The 19,709-nt window shown below is 51.4% G+C and overlaps 7 protein-coding genes across 7 annotated transcripts; 3 read left to right on the top strand and 4 right to left on the bottom strand.

Annotated features, from left to right (window-relative positions):
- Nucleotides 1–649: 649 nt before the first annotated feature.
- BU26DRAFT_577071 (uncharacterized protein) lies at nt 650–2,170 on the top strand (the record flags this gene model as incomplete). Its single annotated transcript, XM_033834396.1, has 2 exons — nt 650–908; nt 1,032–2,170. The coding sequence occupies 2 exons, from the start codon at nt 650–652 to the stop codon at nt 2,168–2,170; spliced, it is 1,398 nt and encodes a 465-aa protein (XP_033680803.1).
- A 795-nt stretch (nt 2,171–2,965) lies between these two features.
- On the bottom strand, nt 2,966–5,062 carry BU26DRAFT_521354 (uncharacterized protein). The gene is made up of 4 exons (XM_033829513.1): nt 4,987–5,062; nt 4,565–4,938; nt 3,610–4,516; nt 2,966–3,558 (listed from the first exon to the last, which is right to left on the bottom strand). Exons 1-4 carry the CDS (start codon nt 5,029–5,031, stop codon nt 3,058–3,060), a joined length of 1,827 nt encoding a protein of 608 aa, XP_033680802.1. The 5' UTR covers nt 5,032–5,062; the 3' UTR covers nt 2,966–3,057.
- A 194-nt stretch (nt 5,063–5,256) lies between these two features.
- BU26DRAFT_507489 (uncharacterized protein) lies at nt 5,257–6,341 on the bottom strand (the record flags this gene model as incomplete). Its single annotated transcript, XM_033827001.1, has 3 exons — nt 5,257–5,327; nt 5,416–6,027; nt 6,083–6,341. 3 exons carry the CDS (start codon nt 6,339–6,341, stop codon nt 5,257–5,259), a joined length of 942 nt encoding a protein of 313 aa, XP_033680801.1.
- A 754-nt stretch (nt 6,342–7,095) lies between these two features.
- Nucleotides 7,096–8,109, top strand: BU26DRAFT_507488 (uncharacterized protein; the record flags this gene model as incomplete). Its single annotated transcript, XM_033827000.1, has 1 exon — nt 7,096–8,109. The coding sequence occupies one exon, from the start codon at nt 7,096–7,098 to the stop codon at nt 8,107–8,109; it is 1,014 nt and encodes a 337-aa protein (XP_033680800.1).
- A 145-nt stretch (nt 8,110–8,254) lies between these two features.
- BU26DRAFT_431844 (purine nucleoside permease) lies at nt 8,255–9,340 on the bottom strand (the record flags this gene model as incomplete). The annotated part of the gene is made up of 1 exon (XM_033823943.1): nt 8,255–9,340. The coding sequence occupies one exon, from the start codon at nt 9,338–9,340 to the stop codon at nt 8,255–8,257; it is 1,086 nt and encodes a 361-aa protein (XP_033680799.1).
- Nucleotides 9,341–10,163: 823 nt separating this feature from the next.
- Nucleotides 10,164–12,785, bottom strand: BU26DRAFT_461112 (uncharacterized protein). Its single transcript, XM_033825052.1, has 3 exons — nt 11,305–12,785; nt 10,496–11,240; nt 10,164–10,414 (listed from the first exon to the last, which is right to left on the bottom strand). Exons 1-3 carry the CDS (start codon nt 12,753–12,755, stop codon nt 10,178–10,180), a joined length of 2,433 nt encoding a protein of 810 aa, XP_033680798.1. The 5' UTR covers nt 12,756–12,785; the 3' UTR covers nt 10,164–10,177.
- Nucleotides 12,786–14,143: 1,358 nt separating this feature from the next.
- On the top strand, nt 14,144–18,028 carry BU26DRAFT_488445 (uncharacterized protein; the record flags this gene model as incomplete). The annotated part of the gene is made up of 2 exons (XM_033825979.1): nt 14,144–16,585; nt 16,664–18,028. The coding sequence occupies 2 exons, from the start codon at nt 14,144–14,146 to the stop codon at nt 18,026–18,028; spliced, it is 3,807 nt and encodes a 1,268-aa protein (XP_033680797.1).
- Nucleotides 18,029–19,709: the final 1,681 nt, after the last annotated feature.

Genomic DNA, 19,709 nt, shown 5'->3' with positions numbered 1-19,709 from the left:
TCGTTCATATCCAGTCACGACACCCACATATGGCGTTACAGATTCCTCATACACCTACCGGGAAATGACACCGTTAGCATCGTTTCCGCGCTCTAGCTTAGACGTCACGAGCACCCCGCATACTTATATAAAATATGGCCAGTCAAGGGACGCGATCCTTACCTATTCCACAGATACCTTCGCCCACTGCAGTACCCATAGAAGCATCGTCTTGCCTTCTTTAGAAACTGCACCAGTCCATTTCGCTGACCAATGCCTTCACGGCTCCCATTCGTCCCAAACGCAGCCCCGGCGGATAGTCCAACTTGACACTAGCCAGCTGGTTTAGACCAGCGAGCCTCTACAGTTCTGAGAAGTGGATTCGGAGGAAGAGCGGGGCCGAATGGGTGCCAGGGAAATAGTGTTGTCGGCAAACTCGAATGTTTGAAGCACTCCGAGTTGAGTGACGGCCCAGTGGTCAGGCTACGGAGGTGCGTGGTCGGGCGGATTCGTCGTGCCGCGGGTAGGAGACGAGCTAGACGATAGAGATCGGCCATAGAAGCAATGAATTCGGGAAATAGAGTATGTTATTCTACGGCACTGACTGCGGAAAATGCATCCTGAAGACCTTCAACAGGTAAAGCCCCAGCGGAAACGTCAAGACCTGCTTATGCGCACGTTCGTACTCACACTCTGGTATTCACCAAGCCTGGAAGAAGTGGCGGTGAATGAGCGTGGGCCGCAATCACGTGAAACCGAGCCGTCCACGTGGCCGGGTACCCACATCTACCGCTCTTTGGGTCTGCACCCCACAACCGCCACACCTAATACACAAAACCGCGCTAGACAGAACAATAGCATCATGACCAATGTGCCAGGTTTGGAAGATCTATTTCCCGGGGCGAAGGAGACCCCAGCCCCAGCCACAGGTAGGTTGCGAACAGCTGCTTCTTGCATTGCATCAGCGCACTTCAAAAGACGGCGTTGGTTTTTACGCGCATGACGCGTAGCTCAATTTATTCGAGTCTTCTAGATATTGTTAACGGAATCAGTGTACAAACAGATTCGACAGCGCTTGACCCGTCTAACGGAAATACGGCACCTCATCCGAATGGATGGCGAAAACCCCAAACTCCTCGTATATGCCATCGAGAACCTCGAGGAGCTTTGCCAGACGTGGACCCACTTGGCATCGCTCGCTAACATCGAATTTCGCCTCAAGGACATGGCAGCAGCGCAGCTGGACGAAGAGACACGCAAAGCGCGAGAGTGGGTCCTCGGCGTTATCACACTTCAGGAACAGCTCTGTGAGAGGTCCCACTTTGTCCGCTTGCTCCGATCCGCCCTCGAGAAAGACCCAGGCGAGCGAACAGACTTGGAATCCCTCTACATGACTCTCACAGAGGAGGATCCGGACGACCCAACAGAGAGACTGGACATCGCATACACGCTGGTCCTCCACTTCAACTACGCGGAGACGTACAAGAGTATCCTAGAAAAGGCGCAACAGCTCTCCGCGCGCAAATCCAAGGCCTCAGAAGCCCACGCAAAGAAAGTCCGCAAGCGCATCGTCGAAAAGGCGCAGTCTATCAAAGTCGACATGTTCGCCTGTGCTGTCCCGCTCTCGACCATCAGGTCCGCGCAAAACGAGGAGCGCGACTGCCCCGTCTGCCGAAACGCATACCTCGACTTCGCCACCTTCTCCGCTGGGGACCTCCTCGCAGACTACGCCGTCCGCATCAAGTACTGCGGTCATGTCGTCGGGAAGCACTGTCTGGAGACTTGGATGGACACGCCGCTCATCGATGCTGCTAGATATCCGGACCGAACGTGCCCGCTCTGCAGAACGGAGATTGAAGGACGAGAAACACCGGACTTACCAAGGGGTCTAAGAGAGCATATCGTGCATAGCAGGCAAGCGGGGGAGCTGATGCAGAAGACGGACCTGGAGACGGACGAATGCTTGGACGTGCTGCTGAGGCTGATGAGCGAGGAGGTGGCGGTTGGCGCGCTGCTGGAGGAGGCTGGCGAAGAGGAGCATGGGCAGGTGGATGTGGAAATGGCGAGGGAGTTTTTGAAGGAGAGGGCAGAGGAGCTGAGGGAGGAGAAGAAGATGTTGGGGTTTGCTCGAAGCGAGGGGCTTTGGAGGGGAATGAGGGCCGAGTGGGTGGATAGTGGAGTGAAGAGGTGAATATGCATTGAGCCGAGTGTAAGATGGTTGTTGCGTGGCTTGGTTTCTTAGGGATCGCGCATATCTAGCGGTTTTGGGGTTTGGGAGCGTCGAAGTGACTTACGCCATTACATGGGAAGCGAAATCGGAGTACTCACATGAGGCCTCCTGTTTACCTATCCAACAAGTTTAATCTGCTCCAGTAAGTTAATACATTCCTCTCGATCACAAATCCAGCTGTTAATTCAAATATAGTAACACTTCCACCTCGCGCGGCGGCACACTGGACTCCGTCCACTTCACCTCCCGTCGCCCAGCTACCTGGTAGTCGTACACCTATTGACACGCTTGCTTCGACTGCCACGGCGTTTTCATTACCTTCACATGTCGCTCGTAGATTCCAAAGCCTGCTTCGCAGCGAAAATATTTTCTTCTCGCTCCAGGTAGTCGGCGTAAAGAGGTGACCTGGACGGAGCTGCTCTCCGAGACGATCGTGATGGGGGCGGCGGGTACAATACGTGTAGACGACGTTTTCGTCACCACGAAACCCACCGCGAGCGGATGGTGTAGTGGACGCAGCGAGTGGGAGCCGCAGGACAGACGCGATGAAGGCTTTCACCAGGCGTGGAGAGGATATTCTTGCGGTCGCGGATTGGCTCCAGGAACAGGACGCAGAGTCCGTGGTTCGTTGGGTGGGCGGTGAGCAGTGTGATTTTTTTTTTCTGGAGCCCGGAGGTTCTCTAGCGTGAGAGGCTTGAGCGGGTGCTGATGGAATGTCGCGAAATTGATGAGGAAGCTTCCGGTAGAAAGATAGTGGGTCTTTCTAAGGAAAGAAAAACTTATTTAACAACTACGTGCTAAGAACAACGTTGCGTAATTATCCAACTACTACACTCTTATGACACTACTCATCTACTAGGGCGATTACAGAAATCAGGCTGCTGCAAGGACATAGGTTCAGTCTTTGACCCTTCTATCCAATACTTCCGCCTTGTATCTAGATGATCCTTCGATAGTCCACCGTATGTTGCATTGCCATCATAGCGTAATCGTGCCTCGAACTCGTCTACGTTCAAGCACGTTGCCATCAGACTATCGCCTCTGTTCCCTGATTCGGATTCATGTTCGTTTACTCTCCGAATCAGAACACGCCGTTGATGCCTCGTCATGACGTCGATTCGATTTTGGTTGCACCGTTCGAGAGGATGCATTGCGCCGATTGAGACAAGCAGGGATCGTAGATGAAGTTGACTTGGGGAATCCCGAAGGTGATGCCACATGTCGACGCAGCGTTGTACAGACACTGGCACCCTAGCAGGAGCCTGTCCGCACTTTTCGATCTCTAGGCTCAACTGAAGGTGGTATATGAATGCAACATGATGTCGGACGCAATCGAGATGATTGGATAGCTATAGAGCACGTCAGCGGCCTCAATAACATGTGATGCACAAGCTGCTTACTAGGGCATCTTCCCACGGCGCATCGATTGCGAGTAGTCGCAGACGTGGGCAAGTCTCTCCGATGACCTGTATGGTAGAGGGAGAAAGAATAATCCGCGTGCTTCTATCCCATCGTAACCCCATCTCGCGCTCATGAATACGCAAATATTCAAGTGATTTGCCCAGATGGCTAAACAGCGTCTCAGTGAGTGCTAGCTCGCTAGTTTGCACCACATCTGTCCCATTAATAATGCTCAGCACCTCGAGATGATTTTGTGATAGAAGGAAGTCCCAAATGCCGGAATGCAAGGGCGGCTTTGAGCACGAAGAATATGCGCTTTCGTATCGAGAATCGAGTTCCAAGGTCAAAGCACTGAGTTGCGTATGCCTCTTGGAGAGAAGGTCCAGAAAAGCAGGACATGTGAAATGAGCTTCTTCGATGTCTCTGCATTGTACGAAATGCTGAAATCGCATTACTGTGGGCTCATCGGCGTCGCACAAGCAGAAATTTGTTAATCGTAGTTTCCTTAAGCTTAAAGGGCAGTCAACATTTTCGGGCAACCACTGAAAGCCGCGGATCGTTTTGAACGCGGGGCTTGCCACACTGTTTGCGAACAATCTCCCCGCCGCGTGTATCTCAAGCGCAGAGAGTGGAGACTTAGACAGTAAGTCTCCCAGAGTGTGGAGCATCGTGGTCTCCGTGTCCGAGGACATGTCGAAGGCAGGCACTACGATACCTAGCCGAGTCAATCTGGACGCAACACCATGCAGTGCTATGAGACTCCCTGGCGTCTCGATGGACGGAAATGTTACTGGACCAAAGCGAGAATCTGCATAATCGTCGCGGAACTGTATCTGCACTCGACAGGTCGAGCAGTTCTCCACCGCGTCGAAAATGCACATTGGCATGCGGGGTTTCGCGGCCCATCTAAAGTGGCCGTCAGCGCAATACTTGAGCAGGATTCTGATGACAGACATGAGATTGCGAAGAGAACTTCTCTCTATGACGCGCGCGAGATGCTCGAGTTGGTTCCAGGTCGATTGGCTACGTGGCTCGAGCCATCCATACGGGCCTTTTACTCTTGGAAGGTCGTGGGGTGGAAAGAAACGGGCCGCTTGGATGTGGACCAAGCCGGACGAGAAAACGTCGGCAACAGTTATCGTGTGAATCCGCTTCTGGAATACTGCGTCGGATTCGATTCTGTCAAAGAGGAGTTTGTTGCGCGCTTCCGTTACTGGGCTGACGATTAGCTGGTCCAGATGGCCATCCAGGATTCGCTGGGCAATGCTGTGCCATCGTTTGCAGACCAAGGTCGCGTTCAGAAGAGATGGGCGATGCGATGTCCATACCTAGAAACACTCGTCAGAAGACGCACGACGGAGGGCAAGCGAGCGCACATCAAACAAGATGTAATAGAGGACATCTCCGTTCACAGAATTCATGGTGGTAGACTTATCAAGCCTAGTAGGACGGATGGAAGGACGGATGGCGAACTCCACCCGCAGCGGGGTTCCCAAGGCTGATGTGGCGTAGGGAACAGGCAACGTGGCTTAGTAGACAGTGACGTCATGGCGCTGTGCCACCACAGCGACCGTCGTCGTTTTGCACTAAATTATTCCCCATCCCGTATTTACGTATGCCACAAACATCTCTATAGATGCGCGCCCTTAATCTCGACTGTAAGTGCTCCCAACAACCGGCGTGCCTTGGGAATCTGCATCCTCCACCGCTGATCGCGCTATGGTACAAAGGTACAAGGCCAAGAGAACGCGAACGCTAAGACGGAGAGAAGAATCCTTACTTTGGATACATATGTGGGCCCCTACCAGGTCGGTTGTTCCGACTGAACCTTCTGCCCATCGCACCATCCGCGCCCATGGTGTTATATCTCAGCCACATTCCTGTCGCCAGTAAAGAGTAGCCTTGGGCGTTCTTGATCTTGTCCTCATCGCTGAGCGCCTTAATCTCGTCGAAAGCGTATGTCTCCGCTCTCCCAGAAGGGAGCGTGTGTGATATGCCCTTTCGGATGGCATGCATGAACTCGTGTACTAGCGTGCTCGAAGTGTAACCGCCGAAAGTATCATAATCTTCACCCCTCCATTTGCCATTCCAGTTGTCTCCAATGACCCTGGTGGCGCTGAGAGTTGCTGGTGCAGCGCCGTCACACAGGACGATGACGGAATGTGGTCCTGTAAGGTCGTCCGTGTCGTATCTGTAAGCAGTGGTGACAGGCGTACAGGGATTGCTGCCGGACGGTACTTCCCACCCAATTTCAGGAAATCGTTTGTCTACGATTTGATCGAAACCTTCCCGAGTGTTGGAGATGCGTGTGAGGTGCCCTTCACCGCAATGGATTGCGACGGTGTTATCATTTGGGACCAAATCGTCGTAATCCCCAGTGTACTGGCCAATCGCCCTAGGTACATCGTTCATTCGATCTTTCCAAGTCAGTCTATCTAGAGTTGGTAATGGCGTTTTAAGCATGATGCGCACCGACAAGATTCTGCTTCCAATGGGGCCCGAGCGCTTGCTTGGCCACGTCTCCAAGTTGGGGATTGTTCTCGCTTGCACGGTAGACTGCGTACTGGGCGATGTTGAGAGCTTCATCCACCGCATCTTTGATAGAATCCACGCCGTGTTGGGTGCAACTGCGCCAATCAATCATGTAGGCCCTCGTGAATGGCAAAGACGGAAAGAGAAAAAGCGAAGAAAGAGTGAAGGGGAAAGCAACATAATTGGAGAGTGACTTCATTGTGGCCAGTTGTAATGGGCTAGTTGCCTTTCATGGGTTTATCGAGATGAACCAGGACCGGCTATATTATACATGCTTCGAAGCAGTACACGTCTTCCTGCTACGATAAGGACACTTAGCAAAGACGATGTGTACGGTCAACACCAAGAGAATTAGAGACGAAGGAATGCATGCGATGTTTAGCGGTAGAGTCATAAGACCTCGAACTGTCCTCTCCACGGCTCAGTGGGCTTCCTCGCGTTTTAGGTCAAGACAGACACGTTGTGGAACGGAGGGATGTAATGCCCATCTTTTCATTATGTATCACATCGGCTAACGGCAAAAAGTTTTCTTAAACTTGTCCTGACGTTAGTGGACTGATGTGTGAAGGGGTTTGAATTTCAGCTTAGCCGTGTGGGGGCGCAAGGCGCGGCACAGGTTTCTTCCAACGTTCCTTTCATTAGCCATACATACGGACATGACACAGTATACACGATCGGTTGAATTTATAAGCATTTTCGCGTGAAACACGTCTCAGCTTCGCAATGCTGTCTGCTCAGCACTGTCGGGCGAAGGCGGCACAGGATGCGCAGGAGCCCACGCTGTCGACCGACCATTCGCGCTCGGCATACCTTATTTTCGCATACAACCGTGTCTTCTTCTCGTGATGGGACGTGACACATACAAACAAAATACAAAAGATCCCATATACCCAAGGGAGTTGCCAAACTTCCCACAGTTGTGGAGATCTTGACTTCACATTCAAAGCGACATCATGGGCAGTCACAAGTTTGCAGCCTGCCTCATATTCTATCATCTCACTCAAAGTGTCTGGACATCACCTCAAGAGACATTCGCCCCGACACCGACGGTTGAAGCGCAAGCAATCAAATTGCAAGAGCTCGGAATACAGAACCTTGACAATGTCGACTGGAAAAAGTTTTGGAAGCATGTCCCCGCCCGTCTACCGGATTTCGAGGTATTATGTGGCTTTGGGGAGGGTGATCCAAAGAAAGTACCAAGAACAGTCGCACAAGAAAACGTCAAAACCTTTTGCGGTGACAAGAAAGGAAAGGGGGTAACCATCGGTCACCCACTGGATGGGCTCTTCGATTTCGACGATAACAACACTCTCAATATCACCTTCCGTCAGAGCCCTGACTGTGGAGAGTTCAACGACCTAGTGTTAGATGAGGGTGATTGCGTTGCCAATCTCAATGGTCCTATCGATGAGTGCGACGAGAACAGCTCTGACATTCCGGGCGGCACGGCCAAAGATGGATGCTTTATATACATCCTACATCCGCAAAACAAACCAGCACCAACCCAAGAGCCTCGACCGTCACCGACACCGTCACCGACACCAGAGCCACCGCAAGGCGACCCGAAGAGCCTACAGATAATCTACGAAACTTTCATCAGTACGGGAGCAGAGGAATGGCAAGCTTGGACATTTTTTGAGGGCGAACAGGGCACGGCCGTAGATCCATGCGCTGAAAACCATATCAAACAGGATAAAACAGCACCGGGGGCAACAGGATACGATACCCCATTCATACAGGGCGAATGGAACTTGCGGTTTGCAGGATACGCCGAAGACTGTATCTTCCAGGGAATTGGTAGAAGAGGCGAAAATGGAGACGTTGGTTGGCTCCACTGCCCTGAAAGGCGTGCAATTATGTGTCTTGAAGACCCGAAGAGAGGTGGGGGTAAGGACGCTTGGAAGAACTGTGAAAAGGGGGAATGGAGTGACGACCGTATCCCAATGGCTTACTGTGATTGGTCTTAGGTGGCCTCACCGGTATAAAGCTTCTTGTACCAGTTTGGAAAGACGGACGAAGCTTTGCTTTTAAGAGCCCGCAGGGTTGGGTTCAGAGTCTCTTCGTATTTTGGCTTCTGGGTATAGGCGGGCTATTTCCGCAGTGTAACCGTTCCTATCCCCTTATCTTAGTTTGCTTCAATATACGCCTCGCAATTCCTCTTCGTGAGAGAGTGACTGGGTTGCCATCGAAGACGCCTCCGGGGCCAAAATCAGGCGTTCCACCAAGCGCTCCGAAGATGTCTCCAACATAGTTCGTCGCGTTGATGCCCTTCGCAAACGTCGCATCCCACGCTGTAAGAATTCCCTCAACTACCTTCACCCCCGCGAGATAGATGTTCTGAATAGCAGGCTCGAACGCGCCTTGGTTCGCCCAGAAGAGATTCGTCGTCGCAGGCTCACCGGGATACGGTCTGTCCATGTCGCTCGCAGTGCGCATAATGATGATGCGCGAGAAGTCGACAAGACCGGCGGTAGCGGCTCGCAGCATCGCTTCGAGAGTCGCGTTGTCTTCTTGTGCAGTGGTGCAATAGACACCGGTTCCGTTGGTTACCATCGTGGTGTAGTTGCCGAACGATTCTCCGAGAAGCTTGCCGCTGTAGTAGACATCGCTCGTGGCGACGTCGCACTCAACTACTGAAGGAGCTTCGGCGGCAGTGGCGTAGAGTCCATCTGATGTGTTGTACATTGCGCGATACGCCACGGCTTCCGCGCTGTCATTCAATGTCGCCGTCCGAGTGAAGCCAATAGCGAGCTTCCGGAGAGCATCATTGACTTCAAACACCTCGGTGCCATAGATGGACTGGGGGTACTCGTCCGGCCGCGTGCTGCCCTGTGGAATGTATCCGGTCGTAAAGTTGCTAGGAATCTCGCGCATGTCGAATTCATATTGCAAAGCAACTTGAACTGCGTAGCGAGCGAAAGTTACAGACGCGACTGTGGCGACTTCAGGGTTGATTCCAGCAATACCTCCGACGAAGAAGTAGGTGGAAGTCAGGTCAAATTGGGGAGAAGCAACGAGAGATGCTATCGTGACGGCGGCGTTGATTTCGGATTCTCCGGTGACGAGCTGGCATATGTCTCCATTGGCGGTACAGTGGGCGTCTGGAAACAGTGGAGAGAACCCGGGAACGGTGATGTTCTTTGCTAGGAGATCAAACTCGGGGATGCCCCACCATATCTCGGCTTCTGGGTCGAACATGCTGAGGTTGAAGACCTTCGGTTTGATCTTATAGACGGGGTAAGGATCCATCTTCTCCATATTGGACCCGACATTTCGTACAACCGGTGCTGTCCATACCACTGGAAGGAAACCGAGGGCAGCGAGCGCTGGAAGAACGAGAGAGAGCATGGTATCAGGACTCATGTCGGTGCAGGTAAGCTGGGATGGTCAAAGTAGTATAAATAGCTTGGGCTGTAAGGACGAGCGCAAGGAGGAGTCCATGATGGAGGCGTTAAAGTACTTGGCGTCCTGATGCAGCATCACTCGCATGGGTTGGAGTGCCGCGATCGACATCCCACGTGTACTGATAGAGGTGATACCAATTATAGCCAGCCTCGTTCAACATCCCGCAGTGGCGGGCGGTCCCGAATTTTCAATTCGTGTCGTTTCCAGGTCCATGGATGGCGAGAGGCACCGAGGACGTTTAGCGCAGCGCAGCTCATGCGGCGTTTATCACGGGGCGTGTAGTAGGGGATACGCAAGCTTTACGGCAAACCGGCGGTGGCTTTTCTTATCGCCCCGAACCTTTTGCGCGGTTTTCTTTTGAAGTGGTTCCGCGATTACTCGTTAGGCAAAGCGGCAACCTAGCGCCCAATATGCGACCTCGGGATCTCGGTGACGTTGTCGTTAGTTGCGTAGAGATAAGACATCCAGTTATATAGAGAACGTAAACGAAAACTAAGACGCACTTTTAGCGTATACGTGCTAAATAGTTAATTTACGCGTACTAAATATTCTTTGCTATTTTTAACTATACTTTATCGTCAAGAGCGGTAATACATAAGCCGCCTATAGCTACTATCTAGTTTACATTACTTAACTATTCTTTGAGTCGTATTCAACGATCTTCAGCTCTGGCGAACCCTGGAAATAGACCCTTGCGCCCATCGGCACGCGGTCATTACCAATTAGTAGTCTCTTTTCGGGGCCAACGAAGATCGAGATGACACCAAAACCATCTTTCCGTGTCCAGAATGGCATTGACACTAGTGAGTCGGTGGCATTTTCAGCCTGTGGTGCAAGCACCTTCAACGCGGATGGAGCTCGCCACAACTGCTCGTGGATGCGTGTCAGTAAAGATTCGCGTTACTCGACAATAACAAGCACCGCTGATCAAAATGGAAGCCGACATACTGTCCTGGTGAAATTGATGCCGCCACCACTTGCAGAGACGTTGATGCCTCCCTCGGTGAGGTCGTAGGTGGGACTGAACTGGGAAATCACGACGGTGATCTCCTCGTTATGCTGGTTCACAACCCATACACACTTGGGAATACCTTTGAGCGTTCGCATGATGCCTCCGAGCATACCCTTTGCCTCGACGTCAGCCACATTCTTTAACTCAGAGGAAAGCTCGTCCCATTCCTCCATGTCCTCGGGTGTCGGGAGCTGGGGCCCCGTGATCGATTTCTGTGTTATGGCATCAGCCTCTTCGGTTTTTTCTGCCATGCGCAACATGTACGGGACCTGTACGACGTCATATGGGTTGACTTCGTCCCGAGCCGCGTGGGGTCGACCGTCTCTTCCTCTAGCTATCAGATACTCTTCGGGCGAAGCCGCCTCTAACCAGCGCAAGTCAACCGGCTTCTTGGATAGCACAAAGACGAAGTGCTCTTGGACAAATGGAGCTTTCGGGACGGCCACTGGCCACTCGATGGGTATTCCTTTCATTGGGAGGCGACGCTGCGCGAGAGTCTCAGAGTCATGCCCCTGATACAGATGAACTCCAGTCTCCCACGCCCGGGAGACGAGTGTGACTTTGCCTGAGGCGTCGATCCGGAACGTGTTTATGAAGACCCCTAGGTCATCGTTAAGCTGGAATCGAATGTAGTATTGCTCCCCAGCGGCCAAACCAAGCTGTCCAGGTTTTTCGGCCGAGCTGTTATTTCTTAGCCCATGCCCGAACGCACACATGGTGAGTACAACTACTCCTAGGAACGTACTTAGCGCTGAATTCCAGTCTAGGATTCCCTTCATAATCCTGAACAGCACCTATCTCAATCTTTAGACCATGCTTGAATTTTTCATCGCCTGTGCCTCCCTCCAACGTCAGAATCGCTTGAGCTTCCGCGAACGTGTGTGCGATCGAGATGAGCTTCTCCACGTTCCAGGGATTGTTCGCTTGGCCTGATCCGAGTTGCGTCCCGCCAGCGAAGAGAGCGATCTCGCCACTGTTTTCGCCTTCCTTTAGCTCTACCGTTGCCTTCTCTCCTGCTTCACAACGACTGAAAAAGGGAGACTTGCTAAACAGCTCCTCGGCATGCTGGACGCTCCCCGACACGGACATGGGCCAGCGCCGTCGGCGAGAATATGGAAGTGCCAAGGCCTCTGTGAAGGGATAACTTTCCGTGGAGACATCTAGCGCAACTGCCTTGAAGCCGTTAGTTTTCCATATTGTGGCTCGGCGCCCCGTAGTCGGCGTAGTGTGGGCGTCGCGTCCCTCGGTTCTGAACGGCACTAGCGTGTACACGTCTCCTGCTTGAAGCCCGTGGACTTTCCCGCCGCTGATGGTTGTAAACTCTGGTCCAACCTCGGCGAGAAGAGCAGAGAACGGGCCCCTGTCTAGCGAAAAGGGAATTCTGGTGTCAGCGCCGGCGGATCGGGGCTTTTGGAAGTCGTCGTCATCGAAGGCGCGCTCCACTAGGGCCTTGGTGCCGAGCATGATGTTCCGCCAGGACATCTGACCGCTAGCATCCTTCATCATCTCGGCAAGCTTCTCGGTCAGGATGCCGACGTACTGCCCCCGAGTGTTCTGATACTGCCACGCGGGCTCTAGGTCCGCGGCCGCAGCAATGCGCACTACGTCCGGGTTAGTCCAGAACTCGTTCTCCAGCATCTTGTTCCCCTCACGAAGCCTCAGCCGGTGCTCCGCGAGGACGTCGTAGTCGAATGAAGACTGCTTCCGCGAGACCGCGCCGCGGGGACCACGGCCCAAGCGTGCCGAGTGACAGCAATCCAATATGTAGGTGACGTTGCGCGTCTTGCCTGTTGTTCGTAGCAGCCAGTTGGAGATCTCGTCGCCCATGATGCCGAGCCATTCATCGGTGGCGAGGTTGAAGTCAGTGGTGACCAGAAACTGAATATTTTTAGAATGCTCGGAAGACGCATCGGATCGCTTCGGTTGGGCAAGTCCACCATGGCCGGAGTAGTATATAACCACGGCGTCGTCCCAAGATGTACTCGATATGATGTCTTCCCAAGCTTGTAGGATCTTCTTGCGAGTAGCATCTGCGCCACAGAGTTTCTTGACGTAGTTCGCGTCATCTACATGGAAGCCATAGCTGCGGAGGACCTCAGCCATAGTCGCCACATCGTTTTCGGTTCCGCGTAGCTCGTCGTAAGAGCTACCGATCAGTAAAGCACGCCTAGCTATGGAGCTCTGTACAGTTTCCATTCTTCTCGAGACCGGTCATTTGAGGTACGCTTGCGATGATAGATGCAAAATTACGATGCGCCTTGCGGACGGGGTGGAGCTTTTACTGATGAATCCAAGCCTTGGTCGCTACTTCGAGCTCTGACATCTGATGCGGCACCCATTTCCCCGTCTGCACAAGGGCCGTCTCATTTTCTGCTACCGTGCTATGAGTGGAGGATACCAGTGCCGTTTTCCTCGGTACCATAGGATGCGTTCTCGAGGTGGGCTGAGTACGACGTGTCGCAGCCTTATTGGAAGATGGTGCATATTTACTGGACTCCTTAGTGGGCGAGGACATGAGGTCCGAAGTGGCTGCCTAATGAAAGCAGTGCCGGTGAGGCTGTGGCTGGCTCTACTCGGCCGTGGCCAGTAAAAGTGGCCACGTGTTTACTATGACGTGTCGCACCCTTGTTAGGAGATTACACACATTTACTCGTCTCTCTGGTATGGAATTCGAAGCTTCTGCCTAATGGAAACAGTGCTGGTGAAGCTGAAGCCCGCTCGACTCGACCATAGTCGGTAAAATAAGAATGTTTGGAAGAGCTATGGCTTTGTATGAATACTTGGGATACAACGTGCACTCGTCTGCATGATCGACTCCCAGAGAGGGATCGCAGCGTGACAGGGAAGGCGAGGCGGCCCGCAAATGTTACCGCCCCGTCCGATCACAAGCGGGGGCCGACCCACGCCTACCACATCCATGTAATAGGATGCCCAGGATGTGAATTATGGGTAGCTCACAGGCAGCTACAGTCTCATTGGCCTTATGTCGATGAACAGGGCAAAGGGAAGGCCGAAGCTGCACGCCGGATGTGGAAGAGAATGCATAAGTGCGGACGAGCTGAAATGAGGGGAGATAGGACATGGGCTGTATCACGGAAGATTGTGACCACTCTGCATATTAGACATGCCACATACATCAAATATTTGCATGCGGGATGTCAGAATCATGCACGCATTCAGCCGATTCGTTCACACCCCAGCAAGCATTTGGCGGGATGTTCTCATTTGGAGGATGGGGCAGTAAAAGCGAGTGGTAGCTTCCGCTGATTATGGTGGGTTATTTTCATCACCCTCAAACTCAAGTTGACCTCCTTCACCGGTGCTGCGGCACATGCACGCTGGTCTTGGCACCTACTACATAGCTGGCGAGGCGTCTAATCTTCGCCCCTTAAGCTCTCATATATCGGGCCGATCCATTTCTACTCCCTGCACGACTACAGGACAACTAGCCTCGAGAGGAAGCAGGGCTTTTGTTTATATCGATACTTTGTGGTCATTGATGACGGCTGACTGCTACGATAAGAAATATTTGAACCTGCAGAGCAGCTAAAATCCAACACTACCCACAAGCCTAGCCATGAGCCATGTCACGTCTTCCAGTCAAGCGCGACGTGATCCCGTCCGGCTTTGCGTTCGACAGTGAGAGCAGCTGGTTGAATGCGCAGTCAATACAACTCGCGAGACAGTTCGAGCAGTCTGGCAGCAGGATATATATCGACCAAGCAATCGCGATGGCCGAAAGGGCAGTGCGGGCTACGCCAACCAACAGCCCCGCCCACCCTAGCCGTTTGATCAATTTGGCAAACCGTTTTCGGATGCGATACCATGCTTTCGAGGATATGGCCGATCTCAACCGTGCTATTGACATAGCTCGCGAATCTGTTCAGACTACTGAACGTGGGGCTTCCAATCTTTCAAATCGACTCCTTATGCTTGGGATTTCTCTCAAGCTGCGATACCAGGAGACAAAATCGGCGCAAGACCTAGGAGACGCCATTGATATGCTCAATAAGGCACAAGAGGGCATCCTATGGCACGATCCAGCGGGAACAGAAACGCTGGAGACTCTCCAATATCTGCTCGTCGAGCGCTACACTCAGACAGAGAGAGCTGAAGACATCGATCGTAGCATCGAATTTGCAACCAAGCTTGTGGAGCTGACACCTCCGGGGGATTCACGGCTATTGAGTCGAATAGAGTCCCAAATAGATGCAATCGACGAGCGTTTCCATCGTACAGCGTCCTACGGCGACATCACCCTGGGAATTAAACTGGCCGAACGGGGAGTGCGGTTGGCCTCCCGGAACGCCGCCGACCGAGCGGCCTGGATGGGTCGCCAATCGATGTGGCTGGGCAGAAAAGCCAAGGAGACTGGGGAAATGGAGGACATTGAGCACGCAATTAAAATCGCTGAGGCGGCAGTCGACGCTGCAGGTCCCGACAATGATTACTACGGGAGTAACTTGAGCCACCTGGCTATCCTCCTGACCATGCGTGCCGAGAAGACGGAGATGGAAGATGATATCTCCAGGGCAGTCGAGACCGCTGAGCTGGCTCTCGAAGCCGCGCCCGTCGGAAGCCACCTTCGGCCTAGCAGACTAAACAGTCTTGCCAATTGCCTAGGCACCAGATTCAAGCAGACCGACAAACTCCAGGATCTCAATCGAGCTATAGAGGCCGTTGCGCAAGCTGTGAAAACCATGCCTTCCAACTATACGGGCAAAGCCACCATCTACGGCACTTTGGGAGTGTGGTACGGCAACCGAGCTGAACGGACATCATCCGTGAGCGACCTCGATCGTTCCATCGAGGCGCTTGGACAATCAGTCCAGTTAACGGATGCTAGCGATATAGGCCAAGCTGCTAGCTGGCAAAACCTTGGGAAGTGGCTGAATAGACGATTTCAGCTAACTGGGAATTTGGCCGATATCGATCGCTCTATTCAATGTAGCGAAAAGGCATTAGAGCTCATGCCTTCAGACCACAACAGTAGGGGAATTTTATTGAATACCCTCGGGTCAGCTTTCGGCCAGCGTCATCAGTGGACTGGACGTGTCAGCGATCTGGACGCTGCCATCGAGGCCATACAGGAGGCTGTGGACGCCATACCACCGTCTGAGCCAAACCGATCAAGGTCACTAATGAACCTTGGGATCGAGTTGGAGAGGCGCTTTGTGCAGTTTGGGGCCATGGTGGATATATATCGCGCTATCACGGCGATGGAAGCAAGCCTAGACAGTCTGCGTACCCGCCAACTCGATCGTGCCATAATAATGTCGGGGCTCTCAACTACTCTGCTCCGGAAGTTCGAGCGCACAAAGGACCTTGCCGACATCAACCGCGCTATAGCTGTTGCTGAAGAAGCCAGCAAACTCTGTAAGGAAGATCATACCGCTTTCCCTGGTATTATGCTCCATTGGGCAAACGCACTCGGCAGCCGATTCAAGCACAGTGGTCACCTGGACGATGCGGATGAGGCTATCGACATTCTAGAGAGGTTAATAAATTATCCAACAGGGGATTCACGCAGTCGCGCCACCCGCCTTAGCGCCCTAGGAGTCATGTATAGCAGGCGATATGCTAAGACGGCACGCCTCAAGGATCTCGACAATGCCATTAAAATGGGCCAGTATGCCGTGCAAGCTCTGCCTCACGATCATCCTGATCGATGTGGCATGCTGAACAACGTAGCTGGTGATCTCGAAACAAGACACGGACGGACTAATTCAAAGCAAGACCTCGATGAAGCTCTCCGCTATTTTACGGAAGGCTTCTATAACCAGGCCGCCCCGTCATTCCTCCGTGTTTACTTATCGGCTCGAGCCGCTATCATTCTCTCCAGGTACTGCAATTGGAAGGACTCCAGTGCGCTTTGGCTTGAAGCGGTGATGCTCTTGCAACGTTCCACTCCCCGGTTTCTTGAGAACAGTGATAGGCAGTTTATGCTTTCTGAATTTCCTGCCCTGGCTGCCCAGGCTGCGTCCATCGCTCTGAATGCCGGAAAGAGTGCTTATGAGGCCATTAAGGTCCTAGAATTGGGTCGTGGAGTCCTTGCTGGCCTACTTTTGGACATGCGTAGCGACCTCTCTATACTCCGCGAGAAGCATGCGGGTCTGGCCGAGAGATTCGATGCGCTCCGAGACGTCTTAGACTCTTCCTCGATGAACGACTCACGGACGTCTATGGACAGCGACCCTACTGTCTCTCAAGGAGCACAGAGCAAACTGCGGCGAGAGGCCGAAGATAGGCTAAATCACGTCATCGCCGAAATCCGCACTAAGGAAGGATTTAGCACGTTCCTCCTCCCGCCGACGGCCGAGCAGCTAATGGCTGAGGCGGAGCCGGGTCCTATTGTGATTGTAAACACAAGCTATTACCGCTGCGACGCCCTCATCATCGAGCGACATCGCATCACTACCTTGCCACTGCCTGACTTAAGGATGGAGGATGCCGAAGAGAAGGCTCAGCGGATAAGGGAGGCCGACCCGACGCTAGAGTCTTTCTCGAGCACCAACTCCGTACTAGAGTGGTTATGGGTAGTTGCCGCGCGGCCGATTCTCGCGGAGCTTGGTTATCACGGACCGCCGGCGGATGATGTCTGGCCTCGCATATGGTGGATACCTACTGGCGCTCTCACACACCTTCCCATTCATGCTGCTGGAAAACATACACATGATTCCACGGAAACGGTCCTCGACCGTGTTGTGTCTTCGTACAGCTTGTCCGTCAAAGTACTCATGCACAGCCGCCAGCAAAGTCAACGGGGCGAGACCGCTGTAACTACTGCTAACAAGGCGGTGTTGGTCTCGATGCGACGGACACCTGGACTCGGCACGAATAAGGACCTCCCCTTCGCCGCCCAGGAAGTTGCTATGCTCGAGGGATTCTGTCCGGAGCTCCAGCTCAAAGCAATCCGGCCCATGCAGTGCAGGCAAGACGTCCTGCGGCTCCTCCCGTCCTGCAAGGTCTTCCATTTCGCTGGCCATGGCCACACGAACCACACCGAGCCCTCGCTCAGCAGCCTGCTCCTGCTGGACTGGCAGACGCAGCCGCTGACGGTGGCGGACCTCAGGGATCTGCAGCTGCAGGCGACAGCTCCATTCCTCGCCTATCTGTCGGCCTGCTCGACTGGTGTCAACGAGGCTGAAGCGCTCGCGGACGAGGCAGTCCATCTGATTGGCGCCTGCCAGCTGTCTGGATTCCAACATGTCGTGGGCACGCTCTGGGCCGTCGACGATGAGCACTCCACCGATGCGGCACGTCAGGTGTATGATGCGATACGGGATGGCGGCTGGAACGGCGCCGCGGTGGCGCGGGGTGTTCACGCGGCGGCGCGGCTGCTTCGAAGACAGTCGGGTGGAAGACACCTGGGAACTGGCTATGCGATACGCGAAGAGGGTAATCCTGCGATCTGGGCGCCTTATATCCACGTTGGCTTAGGGTTAGGGTTCCGTTTATCTGCAAAGTGAACCACTGTACCAGGAGTGGTTCTACGCAGCGAAGTATAAGAGCTACGCAACGGAGTTGCTTACTCATGAAATAAGTCACCCCAGAGGGGTCATGTGCCAGTAGCGGTGCGGGGCACGGGCCTAAGAGAGCCTAGTACTCTCTTCCTTAAGAATGTAACGTTATAGCAATAACGCGACTAGAGAGAGAAATTACATACTAGAATAAACTAGCTATGCTAGGTAGTAGTTAGTTATAATTACATTATAATTAGTTGTAGTAGAGTATAATAGACTATTAGATTTAGGCTATAGAAGTAGTTAGTACGCAGAGGGCGTAGAAGTTAGATAGTAGAGTAGTAGAGAGTAGTACTTAGCAGATTACCTATATAGGCAAGTAGAAGAAGAGGCGTAGATAGTAGTAGGTAGTTCTTCTATAGGTAGTAGAGAGAATTAGCTATATAGAACAGAATAAACTAGAGAGAGTAGGCTACTAGTATAGTTAGTATATAGAGTAAGTAGGTTACGTAGGTAGAGCTAGAGTAGATAGAGTAGTAGAAAGGTTTATAGAAGAGGCACGTTCTCTTCTTTAGTCTTTATACTATCTTTACTATTTATTGTAGGCTTTATATACATTATAGAGTAAGGTTTATAAGAGTAGGTATTAGATAGAGTAGGCGTAGACGTAGCGTAGTAGAGTATATTAGTAATTACGTAGTAATAGAGTATATAGAATATAATAGACTAGAGAGTTTAGGCACGTATAGTAGTAGAGTAGTAGTAGGTATAGAAAAGTAAATTATATAGGTATAAGTAGTAGTTACGTAGAGTAGGTAGGTAGAAGAGTAGCTCTCTTCTCTTCTATCTTTGTTTTTACTAGAGGTAATAGAGCTGTAGGTAGTAGTATAGTTCTAAGAAGAAATTATACTCTCTTACTTAGAAAGAGAAGATTATAGTAATAACGTAAAGAGAATAAAAGGTTACGTACTTACTAGAGCTAGAAGTATTAGAAGAGGTAGGCCTTATAGTAGTTTCTACTTACTTATTACGTAGTATTACGTTGTATTACGCTAGATTATATTAGACGCGTAGAGTAGCGCTAGTAGAGCTAAGAGTATTAGTAACGTATATAATATCTATAACGCTAAGTAAGAGTATATAGGTAGTACTTAGTTTATATATTAAAGAGGTATATATAGAAGAGAGTAAGAGCGTATATAAAGAGATAGAGATAGTAGTATAGAGTAATAGAGATAGGTTATATTAGAAAAGTAAGTAGTATAAAGAGTAGTATAGCTAGTAAGAAGTTTTATTATATTAGAAAAATATAGAGTAGAGATAGTTTTATTATATTAGAAAAATAGAAAGAGTTTTATTAAAAAAGAGAGTTATAAGTAAGAGCTAGGTTTAGTTATAAAAGAGAGTTATAGGCAAAAATATATAAAAAAAAAGAGTTATAGATAAGAGAGATATAGAAGTAAAGATATAAAAAGTATAGAGAGAATATAAGAGTATATTAGAAAAATATATAGAGTAGAGAGAGAAATATATAAGAAGTATAGAGAGTAGTTATCTAGAGTATATATATATGTAAGGTATAGGTAGGTATAGTAGTATATAAAAAAAGTACTAGGCGTTAGTATTCTTTATAGATTATCTAGACGTAAGTATAATATAATTCTATTTATCTATAAAGTAAACTACT

The sequence above is a fragment of the Trematosphaeria pertusa genome, assembly GCF_010094035.1.
Source record: "Trematosphaeria pertusa strain CBS 122368 unplaced genomic scaffold BU26scaffold_11, whole genome shotgun sequence".
Taxonomy (NCBI): domain Eukaryota; kingdom Fungi; phylum Ascomycota; class Dothideomycetes; order Pleosporales; family Trematosphaeriaceae; genus Trematosphaeria; species Trematosphaeria pertusa.
This window is presented reverse-complemented; position numbering and strand designations above follow the sequence as displayed.